The sequence below is a fragment of the Acanthaster planci genome, linkage group LG06 (genome assembly GCF_054643075.1).
Source record: "Acanthaster planci isolate LZ-2023a linkage group LG06, COTS_SCS, whole genome shotgun sequence".
NCBI classification, from domain to species: Eukaryota; Metazoa; Echinodermata; class Asteroidea; order Valvatida; family Acanthasteridae; genus Acanthaster; species Acanthaster planci.
Window position 1 is genome coordinate 11540715 of NC_141782.1, and position 16980 is coordinate 11557694.

General features: G+C 41.5%; 2 protein-coding genes across 3 annotated transcripts in view; one reads left to right on the forward strand and one right to left on the reverse strand.

Annotated features, from left to right (window-relative positions):
• The window catches only part of LOC110988479 (uncharacterized), an 85567-nt gene extending 79817 nt beyond the window's left edge, over positions 1-5750 (forward strand). Inside the window, exons 48-51 of the mRNA XM_087137810.1 lie at positions 1031-1117; positions 2409-2438; positions 3068-3199; positions 3727-5750. Coding sequence (XP_086993936.1) covers positions 1031-1117; positions 2409-2438; positions 3068-3199; positions 3727-3962 — 485 coding nt within the window. The 3' untranslated portion in view covers positions 3963-5750. The remainder of the gene's footprint in view (positions 1-1030; positions 1118-2408; positions 2439-3067; positions 3200-3726) is intronic.
• LOC110988480 (uncharacterized) lies at positions 5237-16723 on the reverse strand. 2 transcript variants are annotated; one of them, XM_022252006.2, is made up of 4 exons: positions 16588-16723; positions 12160-12544; positions 10119-11699; positions 5237-9657 (listed from the first exon to the last, which is right to left on the reverse strand). In XM_022252006.2, exons 2-4 carry the CDS (start codon positions 12527-12529, stop codon positions 8912-8914), a joined length of 2697 nt encoding a protein of 898 aa, XP_022107698.2. In that variant the 5' UTR covers positions 12530-12544; positions 16588-16723; the 3' UTR covers positions 5237-8911. The 2 variants fall into 2 exon arrangements, with proteins under 2 accessions (XP_022107698.2, XP_022107697.2); XM_022252005.2 differs by lacking the exon at positions 16588-16723 and adding an exon at positions 16451-16581.
• Between the last annotated feature and the right edge of the window lie 257 nt (positions 16724-16980).

Sequence of the window (16980 nt, forward strand, 5' to 3'; positions counted from 1 at the left end):
GTATACTTGTGGGTATTTCCTTCGTTCTTGTGTAAAAAACTCCCACACAACATGGAAAAAATTTCAAATCACTGCCATTTCAACCAAATTCAGTTTCCTAGGTTGAAATTTTGACCATATGTCCCTTATATAAAACACTTCAATTTGCGACGGATGAATGGCACTTGAAAATTCCTCCTTTTTGAGTAAATTTGAAATGTCAAGCGCATGTTAGTTTGAAAATGTGAAACAGGCACTTGGCACAGATTTTTTACCTGGTAAGCAGTGGTGCCATGGGCTCTTTATATGTTGTTACGGGAGACAAGACCTCACATTTAGCGGTAGTGTTGAGCAAGAACTTTGAGAGAGTTTGTCTGCAAGTTTCTAGATACATAGTTGATGCAGATGGGAGCAGCTGACAGCTTTGGACCAAAAAAATTGGACACACACGACCTACTAAAAACAATTCCCAGCAAAAACCTACAACCCCAACCAACTTGAAAACCTCCAAATCCAAGCCCTGAAGCCAAAGCTCTGTCCCCCAAACCCACATGCGTTCAACTTTTATGAATTTACAGGGAAATATGATATCTGGTATCAGAAATGCAGTTGACTTTCAGAACCGGGGATCCCTCAAAAAAATGAATCTCCAGGCCATTTTGTTTCCATTAAAAAAAGCAATTATAAAGAGCAAATTTGAGGAGCTCTTTGTTCTCAGCTTGGCATACTGATGAGAGTGGACATTATATGGGGTAAATATGTTGAGGGTTTCCATTGATTTGCATCATGAAAATTATTTGACTTGCAACCCTCTGTTATTATTAGGTTAAGTTGGAGTGTGAACGTGGCTGTTATGTTTTCAACATGTAATCAGGAATGAATGTTGGGGGTGTGTTTGGGAGGGGAGGAGATGGACCATGATTCCTCCATTCAACCCTGTGTTTTTTGTATTTTGTTCATTTTTGTGATGTCTTGTGTTATTTGTGAGTGTTTGTTACTGGAGTTCCAGTGACTTGCTTGACTTTGGTTTGTTTGGATTTTTTTTCTCCAGTCAACCCATGTAATTCTAACCCATGCCCGGCTGGTATGGAGTGCTATTTCCGCCCGGATTCATTCGTGTGTGGCCCGCCCTCATCAGGTATGTCTTGATGTGTAGAGCAGGTTGTATTGATGCTATGAGGGCATGGAAAGTTAGGGACAGTTTTTTGAAAGCTTTGGTGAATTATGCCTTCCAGGATTGGGGGAAAAAGGGAAAGTAACATTTTTCAGTAGCGTACCTTGTTTGTTTTTTTGTCGGTGGGAACTTACTTGTCACACAAAATCAGCAAAGGGTCAACATGTTATCTATCACAGGGAAAAAAAATAAGTACCTCCGCTCTTCAGAAAAAAATATGGATGTGTGGATGAACGACCGAAAGTGCTTTGCGTCCTGTAAAATAATATTGTCCTCATACTGTTTACCCAAAATGGGTCACTTGGGAGACATTCCCATAAGAACGTTCACAAACTTTACTGTCCCATAATTCAATATTCCCTAATCTGATTTCAACCAAAATTTGTATGTTTTCATTTTAGACCGTAGTCATCTCTCAAAATTGGACAGTAAAATTCAGCCTCCTTCTGGTAGTTGGAGCATTAAGGAGACATTGAAATGTCTCCCTAATGACCGATGTCTCCCTAAGGTCGAAAAATTTACCACAAAATGTCTCCGTAATGACTCATATGTAAGAATACATGTACTCACACTGGTTGGTGGGGGGGTGGCTAGGCACCACAGGTGATTTTTGCGAGAAGCTTCGTATGCAGTTTTTGCTTGGGCACTGGACGCACAGTTGGCATGGGGTTCAAGTATATGTTTCTATTCTCAAGCAAGTCCACAAGGCATGCAAGGAGCAACCGTCAAGGGCTCCAATTTGCATATGCACGTTTTTACACATACTGCACTAAATATTTATGTAGATGCAAAATTACTGATATTTAACCCTAACCCCTTAGGGTGTATGTAAAATGGTATTGAAATTGGAGGATTTGGGAGTGTTAGGGTTAATGTTCGGTGCAGGTTCATTTCTTTGATGATTCAAGCTTTACTTGTGGACAGCGCCAGTGAAAGCTACAAAACACCATAGTTGGCCCGAAAAATATTTTCTTGAAAAAGAAGCTTTGTTAAACTTTTTGCATTGCAGCATTTACTGCTCAAGTACATCAATATTCCATTTGTCACCTAGGAATCATATTAGAAGCTGAAGTTCTTTCCAACTTCTGAAACAACAGTAATTGTGCCAGCAGACAAACCATGATTTTCAAATATTTGTATAATGTTGTGTTATTGATACACATTCTGTTGCATTGACATGAAATCACTGTATCACTTTTAATCACTTTCATAATCTTGCTTTTTTTAAAACTTTTTTTTTTCTTCTTTTCAAAAGGCCGTCGCAGAAGGGATGTCCCTCTTGATGGTACGTGTTTGCAATAATTTTAGATCAATAATGAACCGTTCCCTTTTGACGATCACATAAATCAAATGTTACATTGTACAAATAATGCGTGTTCCTTTATGTATTGGTAAGATTTATTTAATCAGATGACCGAGAGAATCGTCCTTTCCACATTGTGAAGCCCAGTTAAATGAAAAGATTCCATTTGTTGCTGAATATTTGACTTTTTAGATACGATTGGATGCAATCTCAATCCCCAAACTGTACCATACATGTACATGTAACAAGCCCTCTCATTGTTAAAAAGACCAGGAATCCTTTTACAATTTTTTTAAAGCAATATACACATAAAATGTTAAGCACACAACAGTCAGAGATGATTATGGATATAGTTTAAACAAGAATATACCAATATGATATTGATATATGATACCGTAGTTTTACGGTATTAACATGCAGAGGCTGAATTCTCTTTGCATACACAGAAATGTATAAAGTGACAAAATTTCTCTCTTGATTACGATCCCCAGTTTTGAATTACCTCAACTGAATTTTGCACAGATAAGGGGTTTCTAAACCAATTTTGACATGAAAAAATGTTCTCTTGCTCTTGCCTGTAATTTCAATCAATCTGCTCTCCAACTTCCCAGGGGACTACTCACTGTGTGATGAATACCCTTGCTACAACAATGCCACTTGCATCTCTGGTGTGGACGAGGAGCATGGCGAATACATGCGCTGTGACTGTGCACCTGGTTGGACAGGACCCAGCTGCGAGCGCGGTAGGCATCCAGATTTGCCCCGTTTTTGCCACCAGAGACAAAGCTTACATGTATTTGATTTGGTTTTTAAAAGAAAAAAAACTTCAAAGCACTCTACCAGAAATCTATCGCATGCGTGTCGAATGATAAAACTTGACCACTGCTTTGGCACTTCACACGAGTGTGAACTTCCAACCTATGCAGGCGGGGAGTTTATATTGCAATGGTACATTGGTTTTGGTGAAAATTTGTTGGTAATGATTGTGACCTGTGACTTTTTGGGGGGTGGGATATTGTATTTTTTCTCTGTACATAATTGGCAGCTGTTCAAGCATGTTGGGTGCAAAGAATTGAAAAAATAAAGAAAAGGACAGCTTTAACTATTTGATAGTGCAAAAGTGAATTGGACATTTTGCAACATTCTGGTGAAATTCAATGGAGTTGAAGTGCATTCAACATTGGTCAGTTTGTGGCATGAATACAGGCATGGACATTACAGGCTCACGATCATGACAGGTTGAATGATGACATTTCCTTCTCACCAGCAGCGAATGGCGAGATGATTCCATCAGATGCGGACCACCCCCCTTCCTGGATGGACGACCCCCCAGCCTGGATTGATCGCTCTCTGGCCCGCTTGGGCAAGGAGAACCTGGGCATGCACTGGACGATGGTGGCAGTGATCGCTGTCTTGGCCCTGGTGGTCATGACGATGGCCTGTGGCTTCATGCAGCTTGTTCCTCGCAAGAGGGACCGCATCGATGATGTCAAGCTTATCCACTAGGCTTGGGTGCTGCAGCATAGTAAAACAATATGCACAAAACTTGGATACAAATGGATCGATAAAGGCATCCAAGTTTCTGCATCTCCTCTTTTTATCCCCACATCAAAATGCGACAATGTTATGAAAATATGTAACAAAAATAATCCTACAGCAGACATTGAAGCCTGACAATAACAACGGTGACACATTTGTAACGTGTCCTGTCTCTGAAGCCATTCTAGATTAAAAAAAACGTTATTGGCAAAAAGCCTGCATGAACAGGTGCTTGTTGATTTCCTGTAAGAAAGAAAAGTTTTCTGATTCCAAAGCCGAGGCGCCACACTGTTTAAGGCTTGGTCACCCAAACTGAACAGACAAGCTGGGGGGGGGGATGGAAGAGAGACTACTGAATGACCTCCAGCTCAAGTCTGACAATTCAAAGCTGTAGTTAGGTTTTTGCATGTAAGACAGGCAGAACTAGTGTTTTAAATATGAGAATGATCTTGTATTCTGTATCAGTTAGTAAATTCTGTGAAGAAAAGGTCAGGGAGCTCATTCCGTTTGACCAGTAAGCAGACAATCAGCAGCATTGTCTACCAACTGCAAGTTATTGAAGGTGTTTTGAAAAGACCATGAACAGAAATCAAAAACAAAAGAACAACTCAAAATATTCAGAACTGAAATAAACATTGCCTTGGCTTCTAATATGCACGTAACAAAGCGACTGCTGTTCAGTTTTCTACATGTATTCTTTTTTTTTGTACTGTAGAAATAAAAATGTATTAATTGGATGTGAAATGGAATTTAGTGAGCGGAAACTGGCAGCTCATCTGTGAATCAGTAGTTCATTTTCTTAAAGAGAATTGTTTAAGACTTCAAAGAAAAGCTTACTTGTTTGTTCTTCAATCTGCATTTTATCGTTTGCTGTAGTGGATTGCAAAGATTTGTTGGATTGCCTTTTTATTTTTCATACTAAACAACTCATAATGTGATTATTCAGTTGCGTAGTCAAGTTTAAAGCTTACACATGTAATTTTTACAATAGATTTTAGTATATAAGTTGCAGTAAACACAGTGGAATGATTTAGTTGGAGTTTCTTTGGTAATGAAATGTTTTATTTCTGTAAGACTGGTCTTAATGAAAGGTATATTGTGCAAACGTGTGGAGTATTCTGTAGAGTTGTGAAGCTTGTGCTGTAAGATATCAGTGCTTGAAATGTTTGAAAATGCTGGTTTGATTTAAGCAAACAACGTCTTCTTGATGCCCAAGAGATTTGAGAAAGCAGTAAACCAGCTGGGCTGAAATATTGAACCATTCTATTGCAGCCTCGGCAAGTCATTAAAATCAAGTATGTTTTTCAAACAATCCCTTCACACAATACGAGTACACACAAGGATTGTGCCTGTTTGGGATATAAATCACATTTAGTAATTACTGTACAAACTGCTTCACTATTACATGTACACATATTTCACATAGTGCTCCAGAAATTATGATAGTTTACAACTGGTGTGTGGAAATCATTCTTTTAACTGTTGAATTTTATGGTGTAGGGAGTAAAAATTTATACATATATTAAAGTTATTGGGTTTAAAATTATCTTCAACCAGATCAATAATTTGGCACTGACGTTTCGATGAATGAGAAAGTTTATGCTATCACCTTCCTCCTATTGTCATTTCTGTGAGCAAAAACACACTTTTAACGAGGCGATTAGTGTTTTATAACCAATGCCATTTTTATATACATGCTTATTATTATTGTTTGCAGACTGGGTAATAAAGGACATGCGATAAAGTCAACAAGAATTCACTGTCAGTACTTCCCATATGATTTGTCAAATGAAGTGTATGGGTACATGTCCACGTGTATGTTCATGGCATTAACTTGGGGTGGGCGTTTACATGTACATGTATATTCCCCCCCCTTACCTTGTTTCTCCGCCCCCTCCCCTTTTCAATATTACTCTTGCCATGATGGTTTGCAAGAACTCAACAATGCTACTGACCAGAGGAATGATGAGGTTTTTATCCGTTTGACAGCTTTTCAATATGAGTTCAACTCAAAGCTAGACTTGCAAATGCAGTCTGGGTCAAATTGAGGCTCTGAAATGAATTCCAGCTCTGTAATTACTCCCTTCAAGTTAAATCACCTTAAAAGCAAGTTCCACATTCCAAATTACAATGTACCTTGGGGTGTTTCAAATAATTCATACATCTTATACTCAAGACAGTCAACTTGGTGTACCGAGCACTCTCATGAGGAGCAAAACCATAAGTCCAAATTGTCTAGAACTCTCATTTTTCCTAGTCATTCCAGTCATTTTACCATAATATTTCTGTTACGCTGGCAAAACTTTTGTTCCTCGTCATGTTAGAGCTGATGGTGATGATCAATAAATCACTTAAATAATGCTCCGCTGTTCAGAAACTGTATTCAGTGTTCACACTTTGGCACAGAAAACCAGCCTATGCCCGAGGCATTTACATGTACCCAGGGATCAATTTCTTGACCATACATGTACGTAAACACAAAAACACGGGTGATTTTAAACATTTTATGAATTTTGGTGGAGAACAGAACTGCACATGTACATGCAGATCAAGCAACACAGATTTTGCCCACATATCCTCTTTTCAAACAAATTTGTTAGGTTTACATGTAGGGCAATATGATGTCAGTACATATATGTGGAGCCTATCCTTCCCACTGGTACTATGCATTCCAAGCTTGTAAATGTGAATCTTTTTGCACCTTCAAAAAAAGACAATCTTTCACCAGTTACCTGGAAAAACCCTTCTATTATTTACACGCACATACCAATCCTGCACTTTAAGTATCCTGTGTAACTCTGGATTCAAAATACCCATTGGACCAGTGAATTTAACGTCAGTCGTGCAACTTCGACACCCAAACAAGTATGGCAGTCTGTTTTTTTTCCTAACATACATGTACAGAATTTATAACCTTTTTTTCTAACATATTTATTGTATAAAAAAAACTTGTGCAAGCTTAAATTTGAGGTAAACTTATATACTTGTACAAGGATATGTATTACACAACTTTTGAGGCAGTACATAGTGTGAGATTTGTAGCATGCCCTGGTCTGGAATTTCATGAGGTACCACTGGCCCTGTGGTCCAGTCCGTTAAACGAAATATGACCCCTGTATCCAAGACACACCTGAGGAGCACACAAACACTTGAAGCCCTCATCAGTCTAGAAGCTGTGATTACATACTGTCCTGCCCCCCCCCCATTTAAAATGGAATGAATCAAAAGGACCCTGGGGCAAGCTTGCCCTCTGAATAAAATAATAAACGTAAAGATATGGGGGAAAAAGAAATAAAAGTGAAAGAAACCAAAACAACTGATCCCCCAAATACCTACCTCAGTACTGACCCTGATTAATAGTCATTATATATAAATTTGCTACTGATGAGCAAAAACGTACTGCTAACAACCAAGAAGTCATGCTACCTACACACCATGCACAAAGCAAAATAACAGAAAATAAACAGTTCATAAACTACTGCATGTAATTAAAATACATGTAAATGTATTTCCCCATAGTTAATTATCAATCTGCCCATCCAACACAATCACTCCACTGGAAGCATTGACACCCCCAAAAATTCAGCCTATTTTATGACACCTTTGATGTAAATATTATACATTAACCGATAAACGTATACATTTACATTAGGTTCTTGAGCCTTGTCCTATTAGCAAGGCATTGACAAAAATAGAATTATACAATCAATGCTCTTAAATATCTTATTGCCAGTAAATAAGATAATTCAGAGCACCGATTGTATAATTATAGTTTTGTCAATATTCTGATCACGATGCTACGCAGCCCTTTCATATTTCTCTACAGGGCATAGGTTTGACTCCGACATTCCAGTCCATTCCAACATTTTCCCCACAACCTGACGGACAGCACCAAATAAACAATGCTCTGGAAAGCTATGCATTGAGAATTTCGCTTGCCAGGTTGTCTACTTCAAATATTCATGCATCATTATAAAAGGCACTTGACAGAAATTAATGTCAGGTTGAGCACTTTCATAAAAGGCCTTTGCCAACTCTTCCTACATTACATCCCGAACTCTAATTCTCATATAGCCAAATTTCCTTATACGTAAACATGTACATGTTTGTCATCAGAAAACCACTGAGAAATAACACTAATCAATATTCCTAATTAAACAGGCCTCTTCTTTGCACTTTTCATAACATAACATCTTATTTGAAAATAACGCTTTGTACATAAGTGAATAAGAAACAAAAAATTAAATCATCAAATCCAGGATGAACCACTTCGTTAAACTTTAATGTGTACATGTACATGTATATACATACGTGGACTACAGAAATGCGACATTATTTTGACCCAGTAAATGTGATAGTTCTCCCCTAATGCCTTTTACACACAATTGTGCGCATGACTTATTCACTTCAGCACTCTTTAGTACATGATGGGGGCAGGTCAAGAACCAAGTGTATGGGCGAGGGGGCAAAAACTGGGGGAGGGAGCTTTGTGGATATCTTCATGCATTCTTTAGGGTCTTTCACAGATTAGAGCTTAACTTTGGAGCTTTAACCAAACTTCGAGGAGAGGAAATGAAGCGCAGTAGACCCCTGACATAATGACCACTCTTAAATTCCCCTGAAGTCCCAAGTCTCCTTAATTCTGTTTCTTTCTTCATCCAATCCTTTTACGACAAGGTTCTGGATATAACAGGATAAATTGGTTAGTCCTACATATAGCAACACTGTGATGAGAGTTACCTGTAGAACGAAAAAGATATTCTATTTCTATACACCGTACATGTCAATTTAATCCCAAGCCTCCCAAATGGCCTCTATTTTGTGGGGGCTGGGTGTCGCCCCCATTTGAACCCCTACCCCATCCACCAATGATACTGTACCTGTGTTTCATACTAGAATGAGTTAATCTCTTACTTCTACCATAGTACAAGTTCTTGGATGGTCTGTTCCACAGAGCCAGCGTTTGCTGTTGGCACCTGTACCTCCGTCACCTGCACTCCACTCCCTAACGGCAGCTCCTTGCCCTCGGCCATCTGTTTGGGGCTCTCCTGTTCTTGGCCTGTGCTCTGGGTGGACACGGCATGGGCCAGCTTGCACAGGTAACTGGCTGCCTGGTTTTCCTTGTGGTCTTGCAGCTCTTCAGGGGCCTGCTGGAGGCCAGCTGTGGCCGGATCGTCGTCACTGCCAGCCTTGGTCCCTGAAGGAGCAACTGCTGTCGCGGCCTGCACCAGACTGTTGAGCAGCAGGTGCGTGCCCAGAATGGGCAGGTCCTCCACATGAGCGACGGCGGATGAGGCGGGGACGTCCTTAGCAGCGAGCGTGCTCTCTTGGAAAGGGACGACTGTGGCAGAGGGCTGATGGGAGCCGCTGTTCAGCGTCCCCGAGTCCTGGGCATCTTGGAACTCGTGGACAATGGTGATGATTTGAGGCTGCTGGATGATAGGTGCTTCGCTGTGTTGGACTTGCTTCTTCTTCTTGGGCCCCGGTTTGCCATACCTTGCTTCTGCGATATCTTTGTATGCGTCACCTTTCTCACGATGAAACTGCATGTGCTTCCACATATTTCCACTATATGCAGTCGACCAACCACATGGGCACTTGAAGGGCCTTATGCCCCTGTGCTTGGACATTATATGCTCATTGACAACTTTGTTAGTTGCACCTACAAATAAAAACAAAATACAAGCACAGTGCTTTACGTAAACTATAAAAAAAAGGCATTCAGAAAACCAAATGAATCTCAACACACCATAAATAATGTCCATGTAAAGAATCAAATCTACATGAAACTTACATCTGGGTAGTAAAGCTACACATTCTTACAAATTTCATTAAAAAGTGCTGATATGCGAGCGCAACTGTAGGTTTTTGCTATCATCACGTACCATAGAAGTGGCCTATACGGCAATGCTTGGCCACCATGGCTGCAAGCCAGTTCCTTTGTCTATCAATGCATTGCACAAAACAACGCCTGACCTTGAAGTGATTCTACTTTTATTTGTTATTCAACTCCCACCAGTAGTTTACTTTCTGCTAGTTACCCCACCGTCATGCACCTATCACGTTATTTCTTTTTTCACTTTTTACATGTTCACACTCAGAATCCATTTTGCCACTAGTTACCTCTGTAATCACACTCTGAACACTTGACTGGCTTCAGTCCTGCGTGGGTTCGCATGTGCAAGATCAAGTTGTTCTTGGTGCCGCTCGCGTAACAGCACATGGAGCATCGGAACTGGCGATGTTCTGTGTGCACGCGCATGTGATACTTCAAGCTCTTCTCTTTCCTCCCGACGTAATCACACTTATCGCATTTGTATGACCGCCACGTATCCACGTCCTTGTATGGGTCGCCATTCCAGAGCAGATTGTGCTGGAAGCGCATGTGGTCCTTCAGCACAATTTTGTCAGCACACCGGTAATCGCAGTGTTGGCAGTGGACGGTTTTCTGCTCCTCTGTGGCGTGCACGCGCAGGATGTGGACTTTGAGGTTGTAGACCGTCGACATCAGCTTCCCACAAACCTCGCACATGCATGGCTTGGTATCCTCATGGGTCAGGAGATGCTTCTTGTAGTCGTAGTGACGGTCCCCCGCATACTTGCACAGCTCGCACCGGTAGACCTTGAGAAGCCGTCGATGCTTCTCTTTCATGTGCACCCTGAGTTTGGTGCAGTCGTCCACAATGATTCCGCACTCGGCGCACTTGACGCTGTCGCTGCCCTCCACGGTGTGCAGGGCGATGTGCGCGTCCATGTTCTCAATAGAGATGTACTTGGCCTCGCACACGGAGCAGGAAGGCAGCCAAGCAATCTTGTGAAACTTTTTTCTGTTGCGAATCTTTTTCACCGCTTCTTCCTCCGTGGTTCCGGCATCCACATACTCCTCCATTCCCTTGCTCAGTTTCTTCCTGATGGCCGCTCTTTTGGCTACAAGGTCAGCTTCCTCTGAGGGCAGACTCTCCTCACTGGCCTTGTCTTTTCTGGACTGCTCCTCTGCTTCTCCTACTTCGACCAGTGACTCGTCTTGCTCTGAGACATTTTCCTGGATGGCCTTTGGTTGAATGTGGTCACGCAGCACGTGGCGTTTAAGGCCCCACAGGATGGTGAATGGGGCTGAGCATCCGGGCCAATCACACAGCAGCAATGGTTTGGCAATTTCCTGGTGGTCGTTATAGATGTGGCACCTCATGTTTCGCCACTGAGAATGCATGTGATTACAATGAGGACACTTGAAGCCAGTGTAGTTCTTCATGTGACACTGTTCGTGAAGTTTCATCTCAACAGGCGGCAGCTGGGAATTACAGTTGGCATTCTTGCAGGTCTCCATTATGGATTTCCGGTTCTGAGACCATTTTTCGTACCACTGCTGCAGCTCGTCATCCATCTTTTTCTTGAGTTCGGTAGCCTTTACTTTTGAACCTTTCACTACCTGTGTCTGCTTGGTTCTCCTGGATTTACGGCTTGCAGTCTGCTTGTCACCACCTGCCTTCGCTCCCGCAGGCCCTGGCTTGCCCGCAGTACCTTTGGTAGGTGACACTTTCGGCTGCTTCCTCTGGGGCTGGTCGTTATCAAGCAGAATGAAGTCTTCAAATTTGCGCTTCATCTTGTGTTTCCGGAGTTCTCTTCCAACAGCATGGACTGTTTGACTGATTTCCTTGACAGCGCTGGCCTGTTGGTGCCTCCGAACGCTTTTGGGAGTCTTGGCTACAAGTAAAATTGGAAAAGAAAATTCTGCACTTCATAACTTTTGAAAAACATGAGAAACTGGAAAGAGTGCAAGCCTTTTACAACCATCACTGCAAAGTGTTAGCGCCTCCGACTTATTACCATTTTTCCTACCCTCCTCCTTCAAAATAATCATACTACCATTCAAACAAAACTTTATCTGAAAATGTAAAAATTGGTCTCCACCTTTATAACATTTTTAGGACTCCAAATAATTGTTCTTGTAAAAGGAGATGGGACAAAAGACAAAGTTTGTCTCTACATTTTCAGCGACTATTTTCATGAATTAACAGCTAAGCCCAAGAGGCTCAAGACATTTCTGGCTATTATCGGTGTTACACCATTGTGCAATTTTCACATGAAGAGATTAAAAAAAAACACCTGCAAATTTAAAACAGTTCAAAACATCAAGCTTTGGACTACAGAAGCAATGCCCTACCTGAATTGGCGGACCGCTCTTCTTTGGACGCCTGCTCAGCTGCCCTCACCAGGTGACTGATGGTGCTTCGTAGGGCATTACCCCGAAAACCCACCTTCTTCTTACTCAATGCTCTGTCGGCTGTCCCAACCTCCATCCCTGCTGAAGGGAGTGCATCGGAAGTGCTTGGATCGGCTGCATCGCCTGCTTCATTGTTCAGGTTGGCACAGGTACTGCCTGTCTCAGGGGTCGGTCCAGACGGGTTTGGGGAGCTAGTGCCGATTATTTCTACAGCTGCGTGCACGTCCATAAAATGGTCAGCAATCTCCTGTTTTGACGAAGCGGTAAACTGGCACAGCTTACATCGCAACTGAACTTCTTGGCTCGCCATCTTCACTTGACTAATCTAATGGTCAGTATAAAGATCAAGAACAAAAACTTCCAATGAAATGAGAGCCAGAAACACTTAAGTCTCAGTATACAAACCAAATTTACACCAATCAGATCAATTCAGTAGTTTTGAGAATTCTTTACTCAAGAATGATTTTTTCTTAGACACAATTTTCTGCAACTTTATAAAATTCTTTCATGTATGAAAATAATTTTAAATCTCTTTCAAATTATTTAGAGCATATTGCAAAATGGACTTTTTAAAAACATTCAAACTGTCCATGTTTGCCTGAACAAGTGAGGATGCTCTTGCTGTGATGTCATCCATGGTAGCCATAGTTCACTGCATAGACTTTGCTTTTCTTTATAAACACAGACCAACCTTTTGCATGGATGGCCAAAATTTTCAAAACACTCAGTCTTGTTGGGAACAATTTGTGCTTCAAAATGCACATTTTGCAATATCAATATTTATTGGGAAGCATACTGCTGCAGCATAATACAAAACTGCCAACTATTTTTTATCTACATTTATTTGTATAAGATATTTGGACACTGAAGTTTTTCTTTAGATTTTGTGCTAGCGACTAGCCATAGGTTTACTAACAATCTTGCCAACCAAAAACAGTGCTTGTGACATACATGTACTGTACCTGTAATAAAAGAAAGGTCTATAGGTTTTTCTGTTAAAATAGTGAACCAAGAATTGACACAATGAAAACACTTTCGAGAAAGGATTACAAACTGGCTTAAATTTAAAAGACAATTTAAGCGAGCAAACTCAGCAGTTTGTATGTGAATAAACCAATGTACCATCAAGGAATTCCTCCAGGGATAATATCCTCATATGAATACAGAAATGCTCATTAGCATTACAACCAAAAGGCTGCAAAAATGCAGGTTACAAACAATAAAACAATACTTGTAAATGAGGTAAACTGAGACACACAGGTGCTTTTTGGGGGTTTGTGTTTAAAAAATTGTACTGCAGAGACCTTTCAATGAGAAGGCCTTCACATACATGTACATGTAAATGTATACATGTACATGCAGGAGTGAACACAACAGAGTGATGGATGTAATACATGATTCTAATATTCCAACTGAGGTTCCAGATGTTTATCACCGCTGTTGCCTAATGACAATATTTACAAGCGAAGCTTGGACTATAATCTTGAGTAAATGGTAATAAAAAGGTTGTATTTAGCATTACACAGAAATGTAAGTGGTTTTAAATACGCGCACTGGTGCAGAAACTCAAGTTTTTTTCAGGAGTCTCAATTATTGCACATGCTGCTATTACATGTACATGTAACTGTAAGTCAACCAAACTGGCAGCTGCCATACAATTCATGCTTGTGCATGCGAGTTACATGTACATGTAAGTCTTCACATAAGACGTGTGTTTAGGATATTAATGATGGAAGCATGGATCATGGAGGAAGGAGTCTTTTCCGTCCTCCATTCATGGAGCTACTGTCGCCCCCATAGACGTGTATATTAGCCTAATTTCTAAACCAAGCATTTACGTCATTCCTAGCATAATAAGTACTTTCATAATAATATAAGCCATCTCGTCAACAGGGCAAAAAGAACATGCATTGCTAGACTTGAGTGCATATGAGAATGAATGCATGATACCTGTAGCTTAGAAGTGCCAAAGTCTTTGGTAAGAATTCCATATATATGGACATCACTAATTTTTCCTTGGAGTGGTTTATTAGCAATCAGAATGCGACAACATGCCCTAAAAGGACAAATTTTTCAGGGCAACTATTGAGTATCGAAGTGAATACGTCACGCACACAATTAGTGTGTAAAGGGCATTAGCACGAGAACCAGCTCGTGAACCAACACGCGCGCGTGCTCCATTCGTTTGCACTGCATTTTCTAGTTCACGGTGATGTCACACTTCGGTACTCTATTGAAGCAATTACTTAGGAAACAGAATTTTTAAGACCACTCTCATACTGTGCATGGGGTGTCAAGCGATGTGTGGATATCAAACTCTTTCCTGACATGCATGCTCAGCAATGCATACTTTTTTTTACCCTGTAAGCAAGGGGTGCTTATCAAGTAATATGTGAACTAAATTTAGCTGACTCAAACAGGTACATGTAATGGGGAAGAGGTGTTCTAAAATTTCAATGAAAGTACCCTGGATGTTAATTGAAAAGTAATGAAGACATCATCCAACCTGGTCCATTATTATTATTTGTTTGGCCATCGCACATATAGCAAACAATAGGAGGACATTACACTATAATAACAATCAACTAAAAGGATAGATAAGCCGGGAAAGAGTGGGGAGACAGGGCGGGCAGTGGAGTAGGAAAGAGGTGTAGCTGGGGGAGTGAGTGGGGAAAGGGAAGGAGTGGGTGGTGAAAAGGGGGGAGTGGGTGGGGAAAGGGGGTCAGGGTGTGGAGTTGGGGGTGTAAGGGAGGTAATGGGATGGAAGAAGGGGGAAGCGGAAGTACACAAACTACATGTACATGTACAGTAAGTCATGTACATGTAAGTCCACATAGCCATCATGACCATGGTGTAACCATGTGTTAATAATATCAAACCACCTTGGCCAATTTGCTTTAAAGTAATTGCAGAATACCCCGCCACTTTAAAAAACGGCCTGGAATAACTGGTTATGTGGGTACAAGGTGAAAATCCCTTGAGAAGAGTGTGACACTTTGACTGACCTGTACCTGGCTATTAGGTTGAGCGTGCGGGGTGTCGGGCTATTCTGCTATTGAGCTTCTAAATGTACTCCATGATCACGTACACATGTAGGGCTAGGCAATAGGCCTAGTCCCTAGACCTACCCCTGAACTATGGGATTCGTCATCTGCTGAGCTCTCACGACAACAGGCCCTACACCTGTAGACAGTTCTGGCTGGGGGTACATGATCAGACGATCATGATTGTGTTACGCCCCAACTACACGTATAGCATCATTCCCTACCATACGTTGGGCCTGTCCCAACTAGAGAGCTATAGTTGGGCCGGCCCAGCAGAGAGGTCCTATGTGCATAATGCGCCCAGTATGTGCCAAAGTCACATTGTTTACAAATGTCATGCCATTGGTCATAGGGCAGATTAACAGATGAAGTGCCACATTTTAAATGAAATGTGTCAAGTGTGAGACACATGGTCATGCTCAGATATTTCCCACAGACTTTGGTCAACAACAGTTGGACCAACCTACAATAGATGGGCCACAGACACACACATCATTGGGGGTTGTGGGTGAAAGTTGGATCCCTGGACCCTGTCGGACCTTGCAGGATCATCCATGTAATCACATTACAAATCGGTCAGGTTTGGGGATCCGGGTTGTACAATTCTGAAGCCCCTTTCCTAAATCCAGTACATGGTTTTCCTACGCAGGATCAGGGAAGGTCTGACTAGCTCCTGGACATTATCAGTCAAGGTAGTGACTGGAATAATTAAGGATGTTTCTAACATTTCTAATAACATTAATTATACAAGGCGTACGAGTTGGTCAGCATACGAGTTGGTCGGCGTACAAGTTGGTCAGCGCACAAGTTGGTCGGCATACGAGTTGGTCGACGCACGAGTTGGCAAGTGTACGGCTTGACCAAACTGCACACGAGTTGGTCAATGTACGAGTTGGGTAGCGTACGAGTTGACCTGCTTTGGATGGGTCAACTGAAGGAGTAGGACCCATAATGGCATGCATGGCTAGGCCCACATTGTTTTCTGCCCATGTTTTCCTTCCTGCACTGTGGCAATTTTATTTGGCGCAGTTTTGACCTGCGGATGAATTGAAGGCCTGAGGAATATCATTAATATCACACAAGCACTGAAGCAGACGTGCCGCAGGACTTGGCCTTAATAATTAATAGGCCTACGCCTACACATGACACCCCAAAAGCCAAATCAAATGGAATCAAATGAAACTTACCATGCAGGATATCCTACCATTCTGCAGCACTTGCATAACTGAAATTCGCAAACGTTTCCCTTTTCCACAAGTCGACTCTGTCACTAATTTTATCTTGAAATTCTTTACGATAATGGAAACTACATGGAAGACCTTACCCAGTATTGAGGAAAGGAGAAAAGTTGTCCTCAGAACTCCGCAATTGGTGGAAAGAAATTAGCCTCCTCACAGACGCCCCACGAAAAGACCGAGAGAGCACGTACAATGGTTGTTCCCTATAGCCCGGCATATGCACAGAGCACGCACTGAACAGTAAAGTGCGGGTACCAGCTTTGGTTAGCGTCACGCGACTGCTGGTGATGCGTTTGTGCACGGACGGTATTGAAATAATTTATGCAAAAAAGCGCAACTTGCACGCACGCAGGGAACCAAAGTGCATGGTTTCGCCAATCACATTCAAATCTAAAAACAAAGAAAGTTGGTACAAGTGACATACAAAAGATAGGGTAAAGAGCTTGCTGAGCAATCAGTTGTCTTCACGGAAACTGTAA

Excerpts from the sequence above, each read along its gene's own strand:
- LOC110988480 (XM_022252005.2), bottom strand. The coding sequence starts at position 16,486 with ATGCAAGTGCTGCAGAATGGTAGGATATCCTGCATG. Across the intron at positions 11,700-12,159 it reads AGAGCGGTCCGCCAATTCAG|CCAAGACTCCCAAAAGCGTT; the intron begins GTAGGGCATTGC and ends TTTTACTTGTAG. Across the intron at positions 9,658-10,118 it reads TTCAGAGTGTGATTACAGAG|GTGCAACTAACAAAGTTGTC; the intron begins GTAACTAGTGGC and ends TTTTATTTGTAG.